Here is a 16,169-nt window from a genome sequence, read left to right as displayed (position 1 = left end):
CCCAGCCTAGAGGAACGTATTATGAACTTGAGTAATGTTAGATATACTACAACCGTGACCAAGGCAAAGAGGTATTGTAAGGTTACTCTTGAAAATGAAACCAAAAAGAAAACCAGTTTAAGCACTATTATTCGCCATTGTCATTGTCCCTCCCTTTTGGACTGCATGGAGTACCAACAGTTTTTCTATGTCTAAAGTTAAGTATTGCAAACCTGTTTAATCCAGTTAAGGGTTATGGGAAAAGTTATCTCTGATGTCTTATAATATTCATGTTAATTGATTTTAATCTATAATTCTGTACTTCAGTAACTATAATGTGTGAAGTTTTTATTTAACTAAATATACAGTAGTTTAATGTTCATTCTTTTTTTAAAGTTTGGTCTGTCTATAGTTTAGTGAAATATTCACTTTTTAAAATAAAGGAGGACAAGTAATTTTGTGCAACATTAAAAAGCTCAAAAACATGCTTCAGAAGCAAAACTGTTTAATACGTGCTCAAACAGATACATGTTCATACATATATATACAATATATTACATACATTATACTATATATTGTATGTGCCACTGGAGATGGATGGGTGTCCTAGAGGGTGATTCCTGTCGGGACACCACCATAAAGGAATCTAGAAGGACAAACTCTCTGACTAGATGGGAGCAAGAATCCTTACCCAGCAGAGAGGCCAGTATGTTGGAAGGACAGGGGCAGACAACAGCATATGGGTATTGTAACCACCGATAAGCTAGGAGACAGTGTTCCTGAGAATCTGGTAGCCTTTGGATACCCACAGGGAATCATGGGAATTAGAGTCCTGGAGTAGAGTCCTGTTGGGTTCCATGGGTTCCACCAGGGTGTGCTGCAGGGCAATATTGTCCCTGCTTCGTGGGACTGCAGTCTGACCTGGAAGTGCCTCTGACAGACCATGTCCTAGCCCTGGATGTACTCCCGGGTCGAAGAAAAAAGTTGCTGCATCACCTTGACTGGACAGTCACAGTTAGAAGGTGATAGACAAGGCTTTTCAGGAGGAGAGTGGAGGAAGAGGATTGTATTGCTGCAGTGATTATACTTTGATCATACTTACCTGCCTGTTACGTTAACATTATTAATAAGAAGGAAGACATTTGAACCCATGACTCGGTGCTAGCCCCTAGTTTCATTCAATGGTTGATGCCTTGCTTATTGTTTTTTTTTTTAGTTTTTTGTTTATATTGCATTGCTGTTACTAATCCAAGGGAGACGTGAAAGTAAAAATGTCAATGTACTCTATATACACATAATGAACTTGATTGTTGTATTTCTGTACTCTTCAGTAAAAGGTAAAATTTGTTTCATGAAGGTTTGTATTTGTTGCTGCTTGATTTTAGTTGTGTCAGTTTTGTAATTTCTGCATTGCAGTAGGCATTGTCAAATAACCTTGTAGTCAAACAGATTATAAGCATTCCTATTGTAAACTAGCCAAAGTACCTGTCGTTGGCTGAGTATTTTTATAAAATAAGTTTAGGTAAGAAAGAACATATTTACATGCTTTTTAAAATTTAGACCATTGATGGCTGAAATGATAGTTTCCTATCCATCATCTACACTACCTCTCTAATTTCTTTGCTCTCATGAATTGAGTATTTGTACCTTTTGTGTATGATTGAATTCCATTTTTGCCATAATTTCTTGCTACTTCTTTGCATTTTCTTGTTTAGTGTGATTTCATAAATGTATGTTTAATTCCACATTAATAAATTGGATGGCTTATTGAATAATTGAATCAATGGACAATGGAAAGCATCTACAGTAAGGGGGCTGGAGGGGTGATTGGAGTTTACAGACATTGGTCCAGTCACTGCATTATTCCAGGAGAGAGCACCAGTGGTGGTATTCCATAATGTTATAAAGAAGATTCAAAGCTGATTCAGTCAACGTTGATTTAAAAATGCTACAAGTCGCCAAATCATAAAATGGACTTGGATAAATGTCTGTCCATGCATTTTCTAAACTTCTTTGTAATGTACCATCACAAAAGAATAGGTACAGATACAGTTTCACAAAATTGATACTAAACTTCATTTGGCATGCAATTTCACAACTGTAAAACTCACTAAAAAGGGTGTTTTGGAGTATTAAAAGTTTTTGGAGGATTGAAACCAAAAGGAACATCATTATTCCTTAAGGATTTACTAACATCATACAGCCCGGTATATTTCTCAGAAAAGGGTCTAAAAGAAAATAAATGGGCAAAAACATGGTGCCACAGATAGCTGGGGTACTTACCCAGCCGGGATGCCTGGAAGGACTGGAAGGTGGCATTGATAGCTTCCGGGTCACGAGGGGGCAACCGCCCTTGGTTAGGAGAGGACCACGGGAGAGGAGCAAGGAGATTCCAACCCGGTGGAACCCGTGGGCACCGCCTGGGGGCGCCTCAAGCTTCAGGGAACCCGGGAAACGTTTAATTCCGCCACGCCTGGCAAGATGGAGGAAGAGCCTTCCAGGGACGCCCGGAGTGCTTCTGGTACAAAGGGCAGCACTTCCGCCACACCAGGAAGTGCTGCCAGAAGGACGTCATCAGACACCTGGAGCACATCCGGTCGGAATAAAAGGGGCCGCCTTCCTACAATCGAGGAGCTAGAGTCGGGAGCGGGAGCAGGATGAAGCTCCCATAAGGAGAGGAAAGGCGGCCACGGACATTGAATATAAAGCCCGGAGAAGAGGTGATTGGTGCAGGGGCACTGTGTTGTTTTTAGGACTGTTTATTTGTGCTTTAAGAAACGTGTGTATTTTATAAAGATGTGGTATCCGACTGGTGGTGTCCGGGCAAGTCTCACAATGGCTAAATACAATCCACAGTTAGACAAAACAAAGTAACATACTCTTAAACAAAAGCTATATTTCCAGCAAGAATATAGAATTGTTATCAATTGTTATCAAAATTAATCAAGAAAAAAAAGTTGAACCTGTGGTTTAGCCAGTGCAAAACGTTGTGTGCTGATAACAGTGTTCTCCCATCAGCCCCAGTGCACTCCTGCTGCTGGCTGACAGGAATTGTAGTCCCCACATCTGCACTGGTTTTTGAGTTGCCCCTTTCATTACAACCCCTCTACCCCACATGCCATATAGCCTATATATTAAGTTGGACCAAGAGCAACAAATATGCAAAAATATCTCTGTGTTAAAAGCTACTAGACAAACAAACACTTAGAATTTTATGTATATACATTTTTAGCATATGCTTTCTATCAGCTGTTTTGTGTGTGTTCATGTGGGTTAACAATTCATGAATTAGGTACCATGTGTTCCCTGTTTCCTCCTTTCGTAAATTAATAGAACTGCCTGCTACTTACACTCTGTTGTGTGCTAGAGAGTCTATGTAGACTGAGTGGCTTCTTTTTCCCATACATTTCTTAATAATCACTCAAGGGGTTATTTTTGTCCTTAATTTATAGCTCATATCCCAAGTGTCATATAGTTTAAACAACTGAACCAAGGCATTCTTGAGTGGAATAGATTCACCCATCGTTTATTGAGAGGGATTAAACCAATGTTTCAGAGCCGTATGGAGCCAGCTGCTTTAGCGCAGGGCAGGAAACCAATGACAGATGAAGTGCCAATCTATCACAAAGCTTACTTACATAAACAACTATTTTTAATTGACAACTCCTCAAAACTATGGCATGTGCTATATAAGGACACCCATCCATCCATCCATCTTCTAACCTGCCGAATCTGAACACAGGGTCACGGGAGTCAATCCCAGCCAACACAGGAACCAATCCCGGGCAGGGTGGCAACCCACCGCAGGACACACACAAACACACCAAGCACACACTAGGACCAAGTTAGAATTGCCAGTCCACCTAACCTGCATGTCCTTGGATTGTGGGAGGAAACCCACACAGACACGGGGAGAACATGCAAACTCCACGCAGGGAGGACCGAGTAAGAGAACCCGGGTCTCCTAACTGCGAGGCAGCATCGCCACCGTGCCGCCCTATATAAGGACACTTTGTATTTAAAGTACTTTATTTACTTTTCTGCTTTAAAATTTAACTCTATATATAACAAAACATATAACAATCCGTTTGCATGTTCTTCATATTTTCCTTTTGTTTCAGAATACATTTACCATTTTAGAATATAAAGTAAACCTTACCTTTTGTATACTTTGTTTAGCTGACTAGATTTGGTGAAGGCCATGCATATAAAGCATCAGTGCAATCATGCAAAATACGGGCAACAGTATTCATCATTCTCTAACAAACTATCAATTTAACACAAACACACTTAGACATACTCAACAAATTAGTGTAAAAGACTCATTCATTGATCTGTTACTATATATGGGCAAGATTAATGCCATGAGATGTAGTCACTGATACATATATTATTTATTTCAAATTGGATTGTTTTACTAGATATCAGTTGTTTTTTTTGTCCATATTCAAAAGCATCATGCCCTTTACAGTTTTCACTTACCATCTCTGTACCATTGAATTTCTGGCTGTATATTCCTAACTGCGGGGTAAACGATGACTGTACATCCTAAACTCATTGTCTCCCCTTCTCGTCCAAAGGACACTCCAAACTTATCAACAATATTGACTTCAAATGTCTTCCCATATGCAGATGGAAGCCCCCCTGGATAAACAAAAACATAAAAGGGTTGCATCCACAAGTAACACATAGAATCAGCTTAGTTTAAAAAAAAAAGAATCAAGAGTGTGATAGGAGTAATGTTGGAATAGGATGTTTAGGGCATCTTTCTTTACAAGTAAAACAAAAGGACCACTGAAATCCAAAGATCATTGTGTTAGATTAAATCATTCATTTATCAAAGTCTTTAAGGAGAAAGCCAAAGTCATGGTTGAAACAAAACAAAAGTCAAAACCAGAGTCTTTTCTTAAATATTACATGTTAAAGTTTGGGTGCTACTTAATGCAAGTGGTCATCTTATTTTATCATGGCATATACATTAAGTGCCTAAGATTATAGCAGCGAGACAACAAAAACTGCAGTGTCCATGAAATCTAGAAAACATATAATAGATGTGCTCAGGCAAACCATCACAATCAATGAAACAATTCAATTGTGTCGATTTTTGCTTTCACCTCAATAACATGTCACTTTCCCACTAACACGAGAAGCTTTGACTTGGCCAATGGCCTGGTTTAATGTGTTTTTTCATTACAAGACAAAGTAATTAATAATGGCACTATTACTTGCATGCTCATTAATTTAAATGTAATCAAGACATATTTGAATACTTACCAATATGAAAGGTATGGAGAAAATTACAGGAATATTTCTTTCTTATTTGGTGCTTATATACTCTTATTTTAGTTTCACTCTTCTGCATTGAATGCAATATTCATTTGTTTCTTCCATTTTTATGATTGAGTTAAATTTAATAAACCTCATTGACCAGTGTCATCAGCGCAAACTGTCTGTCTAGTATATGGACCAGTGTATGCTTGACTCTGCTTTGCCCAAATAAAAATGAGCATTGCACAAATCACAATTGATCTGAACAACTAAAGCAAGTGTTAAAAAATGGGGTACAGATCAGCAAAGATTTGACTCAGATCTTAACTGTCTGATGAAACAGGCTGAAAGCAGGCAGTGACCATAATATCACCACTGTCTCAGTGAAGTGTGTTTGTTCCCATTGACGTTTCCTGCATCAGTTGCAGAAGTCAAGTTAGAAATAAAATTTCTTAGCTAGCGTCACAAACCTTTATACTATAGACAGTAGAAATAAAACACAAATTAGGTTTCACTAGGTTCCTCATATCCTGAAAAAATGACATTGTAGAGAGACGTAAGTACAGAAGATTTTTGAAACGCAAACCCAAACAGAAGTACCTCAGCTTGCCAATTTAAAATCATAACAAGCCAGAGAAAGGAATGCACATCCTAACATAATATGCCATAACATCACATGCAATAACCTGCTTTCTCCATTTTAGAATCATTGGTGCTGAAGATTATTCCAGTAACATTGGAAATGATGCTGAAATCAGCACTGGACAGTGTGCCATTGTATCACAGTGCCCACTTGCGCTTACATTCACATTCACATGGGGTCAGTTTAGAATTACCAGTCATCCTGACATGCACGTACACAGATGTGGGAGGAAAACACAAGTACCTAAAGGAAAATCAGCAGGAGAAGGGATACAGGAATTGGAACAAAGTGGTTTGGTTAATGAGGCAGGAGTGCTAACTTCTGTGCCTGTTGTTCACTTTATTATTTTTAATTCATCATTGATGTCAGAAGTTAATTTTGAACAACACTTTATTTGGGATAGTTTACACTAAAAAGTGTACTTCTTGAAAATGGAGCTATTAAAAATCTGGACACATTATATACTGTTATACTTTTTCTGTAAAAAGTATACTATGATGTCATGTTATATTACTTGATTTGTTTTGTATATGAAACATGACCATTTCTGCATTTTAGATGTTTATTCAGCATTACAAGTTATTGTAATATGTATTATAAGTTATACTTACATGAAGAAGGCTTTGAAATATGGGTGAAATCAAAATCCTCAATTTCTCCTTTATATCCTACAAAATAAATTTTAAAGTCGAAAAAATGTTTTATCAGGCAAAAACAAACAGGGTTCTGAATGTAGATTTAAACCAGTAAAGACTGTTCAGAGGTTACGCTGTATGCACTGTTCTAAACACAACTAATATTTTAACAATATTAATACCTTATAACATTCCGATATACTAATAGGTTGGACTGTCAGTAAAACCAAATGGCAATTAATTTATTATAATAATATCAATATCGATCCATACAATTTCTAACCATTTTAATCGATTGCAAGAGCTGGAGCACTGGGCATTAGGTGGACACAGTGCCAGTCCAGTTCAGGACTTAATTCCACAGAATTACACAATCACTTACACTGAGCCAGTCTAGAGTCTCCAATTAACCCCAGCACAAGTTCTCAGTTAGCATATGGTTAGGATGTGGGGGGAAATTGTAGTAGTCAGAAAAAGAAATCCATGAAGATAAGAATTTGAATACTCTGGACACACAGTGCCCGGGCCAGGGATTCAAAATCACAGGATGTATAAGACTACAACACTAACTGACACTGTGCTTCACCCACAAAATAAATGAATTTCTTAAAATAGGCACTTCATTAATTTTTCAACTGTAATTTTGAAAACAAAAATATTCCTCTTAAAAAACACACGCCATCTGTCTGCACCAACAAAATTTTATAATTTTGTTTCCAAGGCTTTGTTTAACCATTGTTCTGGATGATTATTAAATAATCTAAAATTAACACTTCCGATCAAAATGGGATTGCTTAGTGCTATATTTATGCTTATTCTTGGAAAACCCCAGGTGGTAATTTTATTGTCCACAAAAAGACAAAGTAATTGAATGGTATATCAGGAAACAAGTCCTTTCTTTTACTCTGTAGAGCTGAATCTTTCTATTAGCATGATAAGAGACAATTGAATAAACTGAGTCAATAAATATTGTAAGCCCATTTATCCATCCAATAAGTTCCAGATTCTGCTTTTCCATTGTGGTTAAAGTTAAAAAAGTAAAACTACCAGAATACTTTGAATACAGTGCAGATTATGACAGCTCAAAAAACTATTAATAGATACTGTACAGTATAAACATACAGTGCATATAGTTAATCGTAGGCCATTAAACAGATAAACCTGCCAAGTTGCAATCATGAAGAGAATACTGTTTAAATGAACGCCAGGCAAGACTATTATTGATTTAGACGAGGCCACTGAGACCAAGGAGTTGAAAGATATATCTGATGAAAATAAATGGGAGAGAAATTAAAACTCACTCTTCACCACAACTGATGCGAAGGCTGAGAGCTCTCCTTTGACATTCATTGCAGAAACACGATACTGTGCAGTGTCATCAAAGTCACATCTGGAAGAAGTAAAATAAGAAAGTTTAAAGGAATCCTTCTTACTGCCCAGTTCTACACGACTTGTTGTAAAAGAGGAAATGTTACTTTGATTAACAAATACTGCTGTTACGCCCATCAAGAAAATACTGTTGAAGTTAGTTATTTTAATTATAACTGATTATTTGTCATTCACAATTTGCCTTTCATAATTACTGCCATTGCTATTTTATTTAATTAAATAAGATTAAATAATTATAGCACTACTGAAAACTATCTTTATCTTACAATTACAAATAATATCTATACCATACCTTAGAAAAATTAATCGCCAGAGTATCTTAAACATAGTACTAAGCTGGAATTACAGACTAGCCCTACATGACACTTTAATAGCCTGTGTATGAAGGCCACAAAACCCAGTGTTGTAGCGGTCTAATTTTAGTCAGAAAGGCAGCTGGTCGTGTACATCTACTGTGTTTTCCACTTGTAAATAACATTTTCTGGGTACACTTCAAGAAATAACTGGAATATCTGAAGAAGATCAATAGAAAAAAACCTAAGGTAAAACCTTGTAAGAAATTATGTCAGTAGTAATATGCTATTTCTATAACATTTCTTTCACCCAGAATTTTCTGGACATGTATGGTCCACCATAAGTATTGCAAAATAGACTATAAAAGCTGCTGCTGGTATGTGTCCTCAGTGATTACTATTTCAAAATCATTCCAATTAGATAAATGACATGCTGCATCATACCCAAATATATATATATATATATATATATATATATATATATATATATATATATATATATATATATATATATATATATATATATATATATATATATAGCTAAGTATGTAAGAGTAATGAAAACGTACCAAATGCACATTAATTACTGTCTATTGTCATTTTTACTCTTAACACAGTAAAAAACAATAGGGATCAGTATATTTCTAAACAAAATTAGGGTTAACCCTAACCCTACTTTCACTTTATTAAGGACATCAAAAAATACTAGAACAGATTACACAGAAGCATCTGGTCTTTATCTTAAGAGAATTCCAGATGCATAGCTCTGTGGTATATTTAGATGACCTCTCTTTTATCGCAAAGAAAGAGGAGAAAGAACTCAGATCACATAACACTCTCAGTAAGTGAAAAATCAGAGACAACTGTCTTGTATACCTGCACAATGTCATCATGGCAACAAATAGACTTCTGTGTCCAAGAATTTCTCACAGTTCCATATTTAGAACTCTTACAAAGGACTTGCTGGGTCTGCATTGTCAAGACTAAACACGAGCAGCATACTGTACGTTATTATGTTAACTACGAGGCAGGAAGGGGTGACTACACCTATCTATCTGTAGCCTGCAAACTAAGTTGTTCTAATAAACATTGTTTAAATGATTTGTTGGCCTTATCCCTAGTCAGGTTGGGTTCTGTTTTCAGCCAGATAGTGACAGAATAGGCTTTGGTTCCTCATGACCATGTAATGGAAAAAATGGAAGAAAAACAAATGGAAGGATGGGCAGAATTTTGACCTGTTTTTGGCTTCCTGTGTAATATTAAACTATTACTACTACGTCCCAGTTAAATTATAACATAATACAGCATAATATTGTTAGGTCAGATCCTGTCTTGACAGTGCAAGGTAAAAACAGTCTCGCGGGATCCATACTTGGGCTAAGTCAACCAAACACCCAGAATTACATAGCCAATTTCTGCTTCTGAGGATATTATTTATAAAATGTATTGTAACAAGATTGGGCTGAGTCCACTACAGGTGTGTTTGCTTTTAGATTTATAGTCTCAATTTGATCAAATAATTTCAAACACACTCATTCACACATAGTCACATAATCCAATTTAGTTTTGTTTTGAGAGGAAGACAAGGACCCATATCAAAATGGGGTGCCAGTCTGTTCCTGGCACATTAACTCACAGTACCTGGAAAAAAAAAATCTATGCAGACATATGAGCAATGCCCGATTCCACACAGACAGTGATTTGAACCCTGTCTCCTGAATCTGTCAGGGAGCAGCTCTTAGCACTGCACTTACATGCTCGCTATCTGCCAAGCTATGCAATGGAAATAAGAGCAACTTAACCTGCTGAACTAAAGGAACTTTCCCCTAGCGAGAGAAGGTAATTAACTAATAAGCTAATTATTAAGCTAATAAACAATTTGATGTGCTCTCTTTGATTATTTTTTGTTTAGTAGCGCAGGAAGTTAAGATTTATTTTTATGGGAAGAGTTTCTTATACAAATGCTTCAGACATTGCATAGTAACATCATAACATCTGACGACAACCGCTAACTTTATCCATAAATAAAACTTGAGGCAATTTCTTGGTTAAATGTCCCAGAATTTCAAAAGGATTTACTTATTTACTGAAGCAAAGACAACCTTCTCATTCCTAGCAGGCACAGGCATTTCAAACCAAGATGCTGTATTTGTGAGGTAGCAGCACCAACCGTTCCACTGCACCACTGTGCTGCTCCAAACTATATTAAAAGTACACAGTATTTAATTTTACTACTTAAAGAAAGCATTTGACATCGATTAAAGTAATGCTGTATTAACATGCATTGAGAACTTGTAGAATAGCCATTTATAATAACATACCCTCTCATCTGTCTGTTCACATGCATTTCTAGTTTAAGTTTGGGTGAAGTGCAAGATCACAGTTGATTTTTGTCCTGACCCATAAAAGAATCAGTTCTAGATTAGTTGTAGTTTAATTTGTAAAAATAATAAGTAAAGGAAATATGTTAAACTGCTATTGTATTGTTCCATATAGAACACCACCACTAAATGTTATTTTATGATTGAGTCCATTGCGATTTTTATTTTATATAATAAAATAAGATTAAAAGGGTCAGCATTCCATCACGGTTCAGCAAAATAATTTAATAAAGCTGTCATTAAATCACCCACTTGGAACTACCACTTTGAAAGGGTGTTTATGTGAAATTTCCCAAAATAAATCTTGTGTAATGCTCTCAGGAGAACTTTACAGTACAAGAAAATGAACTGAGGAGTTTTCCTTTTTATAAGTCCTTTGAAATTTTGTTCTTCTTTAAACGCGATTACAAATATACAACTCGCCAAAAGCAAAGATACTTTATTATAATCATTTCCAATTTGCTTATACCACTAAAAGTCACGGTACAACATGGTGGACTGGGCTGACCAGGCCACACGTTCCCTAGCAAAGTTTTAGAGCACTTGAAGTAATGCAGTGTTTCAGTCGAATTTTAAATTTATGCAAGGTAGCAAGAATGTTCTATTAAGTGAAGAACAACTAGGCCACCTCTAGAAAATTGATTTTTCTACATTTTGATCGTGGTACAGAAGATCACGAGAACTTTCTGTATTATTGGAGGGAAATATTGTCCTGTTGATGGCACCAGCTTGTAATGATTTTTATCATACCTATGCTCTTGGTAAATGGTGAATTCAAAGAGAAATAAGTGCCTACCCAATTTATTATCCTATGCTATGCTATTGACCTCATTATTTTATATGACCCAGGCTTACATATTTATTATTATTAATAATTAAAATTTAAATATTAATGATCACACCAAAATGTAGAACCTGATTGTGGATCATGACATAACATTAGTTGTTGTAAACTAAAATGATGTAATTGAAAGTAAAACTAAAAATTTGAATAAATCAATTACACAAATAACTCAATAAAAATGTATTATCTGTTTCTTGATTCTCAATTCAAACCTGACATCAAGGGTCAGGAAATATTTATATAGGACTGGGACAGAGTTATAGCTGCCTATAAACACCTGATCAAAATATAAATGTGAATGAGAATATCCCAAGAGTTAAAATCCAAACGCTCCTGCATTTCTATTTGACATTTTCTTTGTTTCTCCCTGCCTAACCGATACGGTAAGCTGCAGGTAAAGTAGGCTATATTTGGTCAATGCCATGTACATGCCAGTACACATAAAGCAAAAATTACATCCTCTTAACCTAGATATCCTTCATTTTAGTCACTGTCACAATCTTGCTGTAAAATATTTTGATATCATGTTAATCCAAACATATCAATCTCCCCTTTTCTGAACAGTGCGGAGCTAATTGACTATCTCATTGAGCACGAAGAAGGAACCAACTCAGGATGAGGTCACAGTTCAGGGCAGGACTGTAACATTCACACACTCATGCTCATTTTCTCCAGTCTACTTTACATACTCATGTCTGAGATGAAGGAGGAAGACATTAAAAAGTTGTCTCAAAACATTCCAATATACATCAATAAATAATTTTTTAAGCAGTCAGATTCAACCATAACCTCATTTATTTGGAATTTAAAACATCCACGTATCCAAAGAGTGACCCTACAAATACCTAAGGCAGAAGGTGGCATGGCACTACCTAACTTTCAGTTTTATTACTGGGCAGCAAATATACATGCTATAAAAACTTGGACAGAAATAGATGAACACACACAGGCCTGGTCCACAATAGAAATAAAATCCTGCAGTACTTCTTTATATTCTTTGCTTTGTGCCCCAATAAATACCAGTTATTGCCAATATACTAACAACCCAATTGTGCTTCACTCACTCAGAATATGGAACCAATGTAGGAAGTATTTTAAGATAGAGAAGCTTTTATCTGTGGCACCTCTGCATGAGAACCACCTTTTTCAACCCTCATAAACATTTGCAATTTTGAATATCTGGAAAACATTTGGGATTAAATCATTAGAGATCTTTATATAGACAATGTCTTTGCATCCTATGAACAATTACATTCCAAATTTAACTTTCCAGCAACATATTTCTTTCACTACCTTCAAATTTGAAACTTTGTTAAACAGAATCTGCCCAATTTTCCTCATCTTGCACCTTCCTCTATGCTGGAAAAAATATTGCTCAGTTCTGAGGACTCAGAAAGCATTTCTGCAATATATAAAATTATTTTACAGTCCCTCTCTTTCAAAGATCCAAGAGGACACTGGGAAAAAGATCAACATATCAGAAAAGGAGTGGATGGTAGCAATGCAGAGAATTCACTCAAGTTCCATATGCACAAAGCATACAATTATTCAACTCAGAATGATATATCTAGCACATCTGTCTCGTTTAAAATTGTCCAAAATGTTTCCAGGCCAAGATCAAATCTACAAACGCTGCAATCAAGTTCCAGCCTCACTGGTTCACATGTTTTGGGCCTGAACCAAATGAACATCATTGTGGACAAACATTTTTAAGTTCCTTTCAGACAGCCTTGGTGTTACAATCCCTCCTAACCCATTGACAGCTGTGTTTGGTGTTCTTCCAGATGGGCTTAAAGTGGAGAAGGACAAACAAACTGTGATTGCCTTTACTACACTATTGGCATGTAGACTTACCTTGCTAAAATGGAAGAATCCTAACTCTACTCTTTTAAGTCAGTGGGTAACTGATGTTTTATACTAGTTGAAATTGGAAAAAATCTAATTCTCACTTAGAGGATCTGTACAGAACTTTTGCAAAACCTGACAGGATCTAATTAATAATATATTAGAATAAGCTTTTAAAGTACTGAGGAAGCAGATTCTCTTCCCATTTCTTTTTCTTCTCCATTTATCCTTATCCGCTTATTAAACTCATCAATTTACTTATTTTTTACTAACTTTAAGATTTACTCTGTTTGCCATGCTCTCTTTCTCAGGGGTGGGGGTTGATTTGTTTTCAATCCTATATTTGTAAAAATTGATGTATTTGTATGGAATGATTACAATAAAATCAATATAATTGCAAAAAAAAAAGAAAGGGGTCTCAGTAACAGAGATCTCTACAAAAAGATGTGACTAGGTCAAGATTTTAAGTCATTTTCCTGAGATACCCACCATGTCAACAATTATGATTGTATTAATATTGTAGAATTACAAAGTATTTTGAAATAGGTTAAACAGTGCAAAATAAAGCATGAATATAGTAATGCAAATTATATGCATTATGATTATTAATAAATGTCACATACACCAACACCTGGACAAACTATTGTGTCCAGTTAACCCAACCCCTACATCGTTATACCTATGAAGAACCCATGGTGGACACAGGTCAGTATATGAACGTAGTGTCATAGACCTGTGAGCACTAACCCGCCAGCCACTATCAAAGTACTGCCCCTCTTCTTTGAAGTATATTTACTTCAGATAACATAACATTCTCAAAACCTGCTTATTCCATTTCAAATTCCTGGGGCGCCCAGAGATTATTCAATAAGAAATAAATAAAATAGCCAGGATTCTGACATTTAGCATCCAAAATGCAGCAACAACAAAACCCACCAAAATTCATTTATGTAAAGGCAAGCGGTAGACATTTTTTTACCTGTTGATTTCCAGTGAGTGCACGCTGTATCTACTCTCAATTTTGTACTTGCCAGGATGAACATGGGTATCAATGGGAACGTTGTTTTTGTACCTAGAAATTGAACAAAAAGATGAAAAGAAATTGTGGATTGTGATGGACTAGTATCACATTTATTGTCCACTGCAGCTGATAATTCTATATTTCCATGAGAAATTGAGTATGATGTGCAGATCCAGAAAATATGGCTGTTTGTAATCCATAATATTTCAAAGAAACAATTACAAGAAGGGGTGATTGGAGGGCTTCATCATGGCATCCTATCCAGAATAATAAAGGGAGGCAAAAAATGCATAGCCTTTATACAAAATAATTCCCTGAAAATGATGACTCCAACTGAAATGTTTGTTTGGAGTAAAGACTGGTAAAACAGACTTGTTTTAGATATCTGTAATTAAGAAATTATGTAATTTGAAACAAACGATATATGAAGTAACAGTAGTCAAAAGTCAGGCAAAGTGTTGAGAGATGGAGTTCAAGAATAACTAGTAACCAAAACCAAGACGTTGACTAAAATGTAAAAACAGAATTCAAAATGAAATTGGAATCAAGCTAAGCCTTAAATATTTTTTTCTTTAAAAGTAAAAGTGCACGGCTACCACAAGGCCATCTCCTTATTTTTAAAATATCTTCTCTGTTGTCAGTTCCATTCAGGTTCTAGAATCACTTACACCGTTGTGGGCTGCACTACTTTTGGACCAAGTTAGAACTCCACCAAGTAGTCTTGGTGTTCCTGTAACCTTAAGCTGTCCCTGAAAAGCTGCTTGTACTAGGTTACACCAATGCTACCTCCTTCTTTAAAATGACAGCACGTTCCTGTTACATCCTACATAAATTCTTCATTATAGCATCCTGGTGGAACAGAGCAACCTGGTGGAACAGAGCACTCTTCTTTCTAAGCCACAACTATCTTTCACTTCTGCAAGTGCAACTGCCTATTTCAGGACATCCAGCATATACATAATGTACTGCCCAGAGATAGTCCCTCTCCATCCTCACTAGCAAATGCTGGACTCTAGACAGCTGTTGCTGGACTTTAGCCTTCCCTATACCAATCTGACCATGTCCTTCTGCAGGGTGAACCTCTTGTCAGATATGAAACCCTTCTCAAAGCTTAGAAACACAATGTTTCAGCTGTTAGGCACCTGAAACCAGATGAGCACCTGAAATCTAATAAGCTCAGTGAAGAAGGTGAGAAATACAGTATATAATCTAAAATCCAGCAAAAAATAATCACAGTTGTGAGTAAAAAACAGTAAATGTATTCATAAAACAGCTGAAAATCATACAAAAATAACCATCATAATGTTTCAAAAGTAAAACAGAAACTTATCCAGAAAGTGAAGTCTTTAGTGAGAGACAAAAGACAGTTTTGCAGAAACCTTTGACATGACTGATGTGCATACCCATTGTATTTGGTTAAAATTATTAATTAGTTATTTATGTCACATTGTTTATATATTTCTTTTATTTTTGTTTGAGGTAAACAAGAAAAGCCATTGTTATTTTGGCACATGTAGCGAGTCCTTGCTCATGTAAAATGTAACTGATGTAATTTTCCAAGATTACACTGTGTCACACATGTGCGAGTAGGAGGCAGCTAAAGGGCCTGAGGTTCTGGCGCCTCAGAAGACGTCACTTCCGAAAACGGCCCCTTTGCTGACGTCACTTCTGGTTCCGGCCATTTTGATGACATCAATTCCTCTCCAGGCCTTTAAAGCCTCCATCTTGGGCTACTATAGCCAGTTCTAGTTTGGACTCTGTGAGATGCACATCGTATTTCTGATACAACAAACCCTTTTGTAGCTGGGAAAAACAATATATGGGTGGCTGCCCCAAACCTTTATGTTGTCTTTGACGTATTATTATTACAG

At 36.2% G+C, this 16,169-nt stretch overlaps 1 protein-coding gene across 4 annotated transcripts in view; it reads right to left on the bottom strand.

Moving 5' to 3' along the window:
- Positions 1–16,169, bottom strand: part of LOC120530374 (M-protein, striated muscle-like) — a 151,468-nt gene that overhangs the window by 105,701 nt on the left and 29,598 nt on the right. For all 4 annotated transcript variants that reach the window (XM_039754834.1, XM_039754835.1, XM_039754836.1 and 1 more), the window contains exons 6-9: positions 14,257–14,349; positions 7,827–7,915; positions 6,502–6,558; positions 4,462–4,623 (exon numbers count right to left, since the gene is read on the bottom strand). In XM_039754834.1, the coding sequence (XP_039610768.1) occupies positions 4,462–4,623; positions 6,502–6,558; positions 7,827–7,915; positions 14,257–14,349 (401 nt within the window). The remainder of the gene's footprint in view (positions 1–4,461; positions 4,624–6,501; positions 6,559–7,826; positions 7,916–14,256; positions 14,350–16,169) is intronic.

The sequence above is a fragment of the Polypterus senegalus genome, chromosome 5 (assembly GCF_016835505.1).
Source record: "Polypterus senegalus isolate Bchr_013 chromosome 5, ASM1683550v1, whole genome shotgun sequence".
In the NCBI taxonomy this organism is placed as follows: domain Eukaryota; kingdom Metazoa; phylum Chordata; class Cladistia; order Polypteriformes; family Polypteridae; genus Polypterus; species Polypterus senegalus.
The sequence above is the reverse complement of the archived record's forward strand: the minus strand, read 5'-3'. Positions and strand labels throughout refer to the sequence as shown.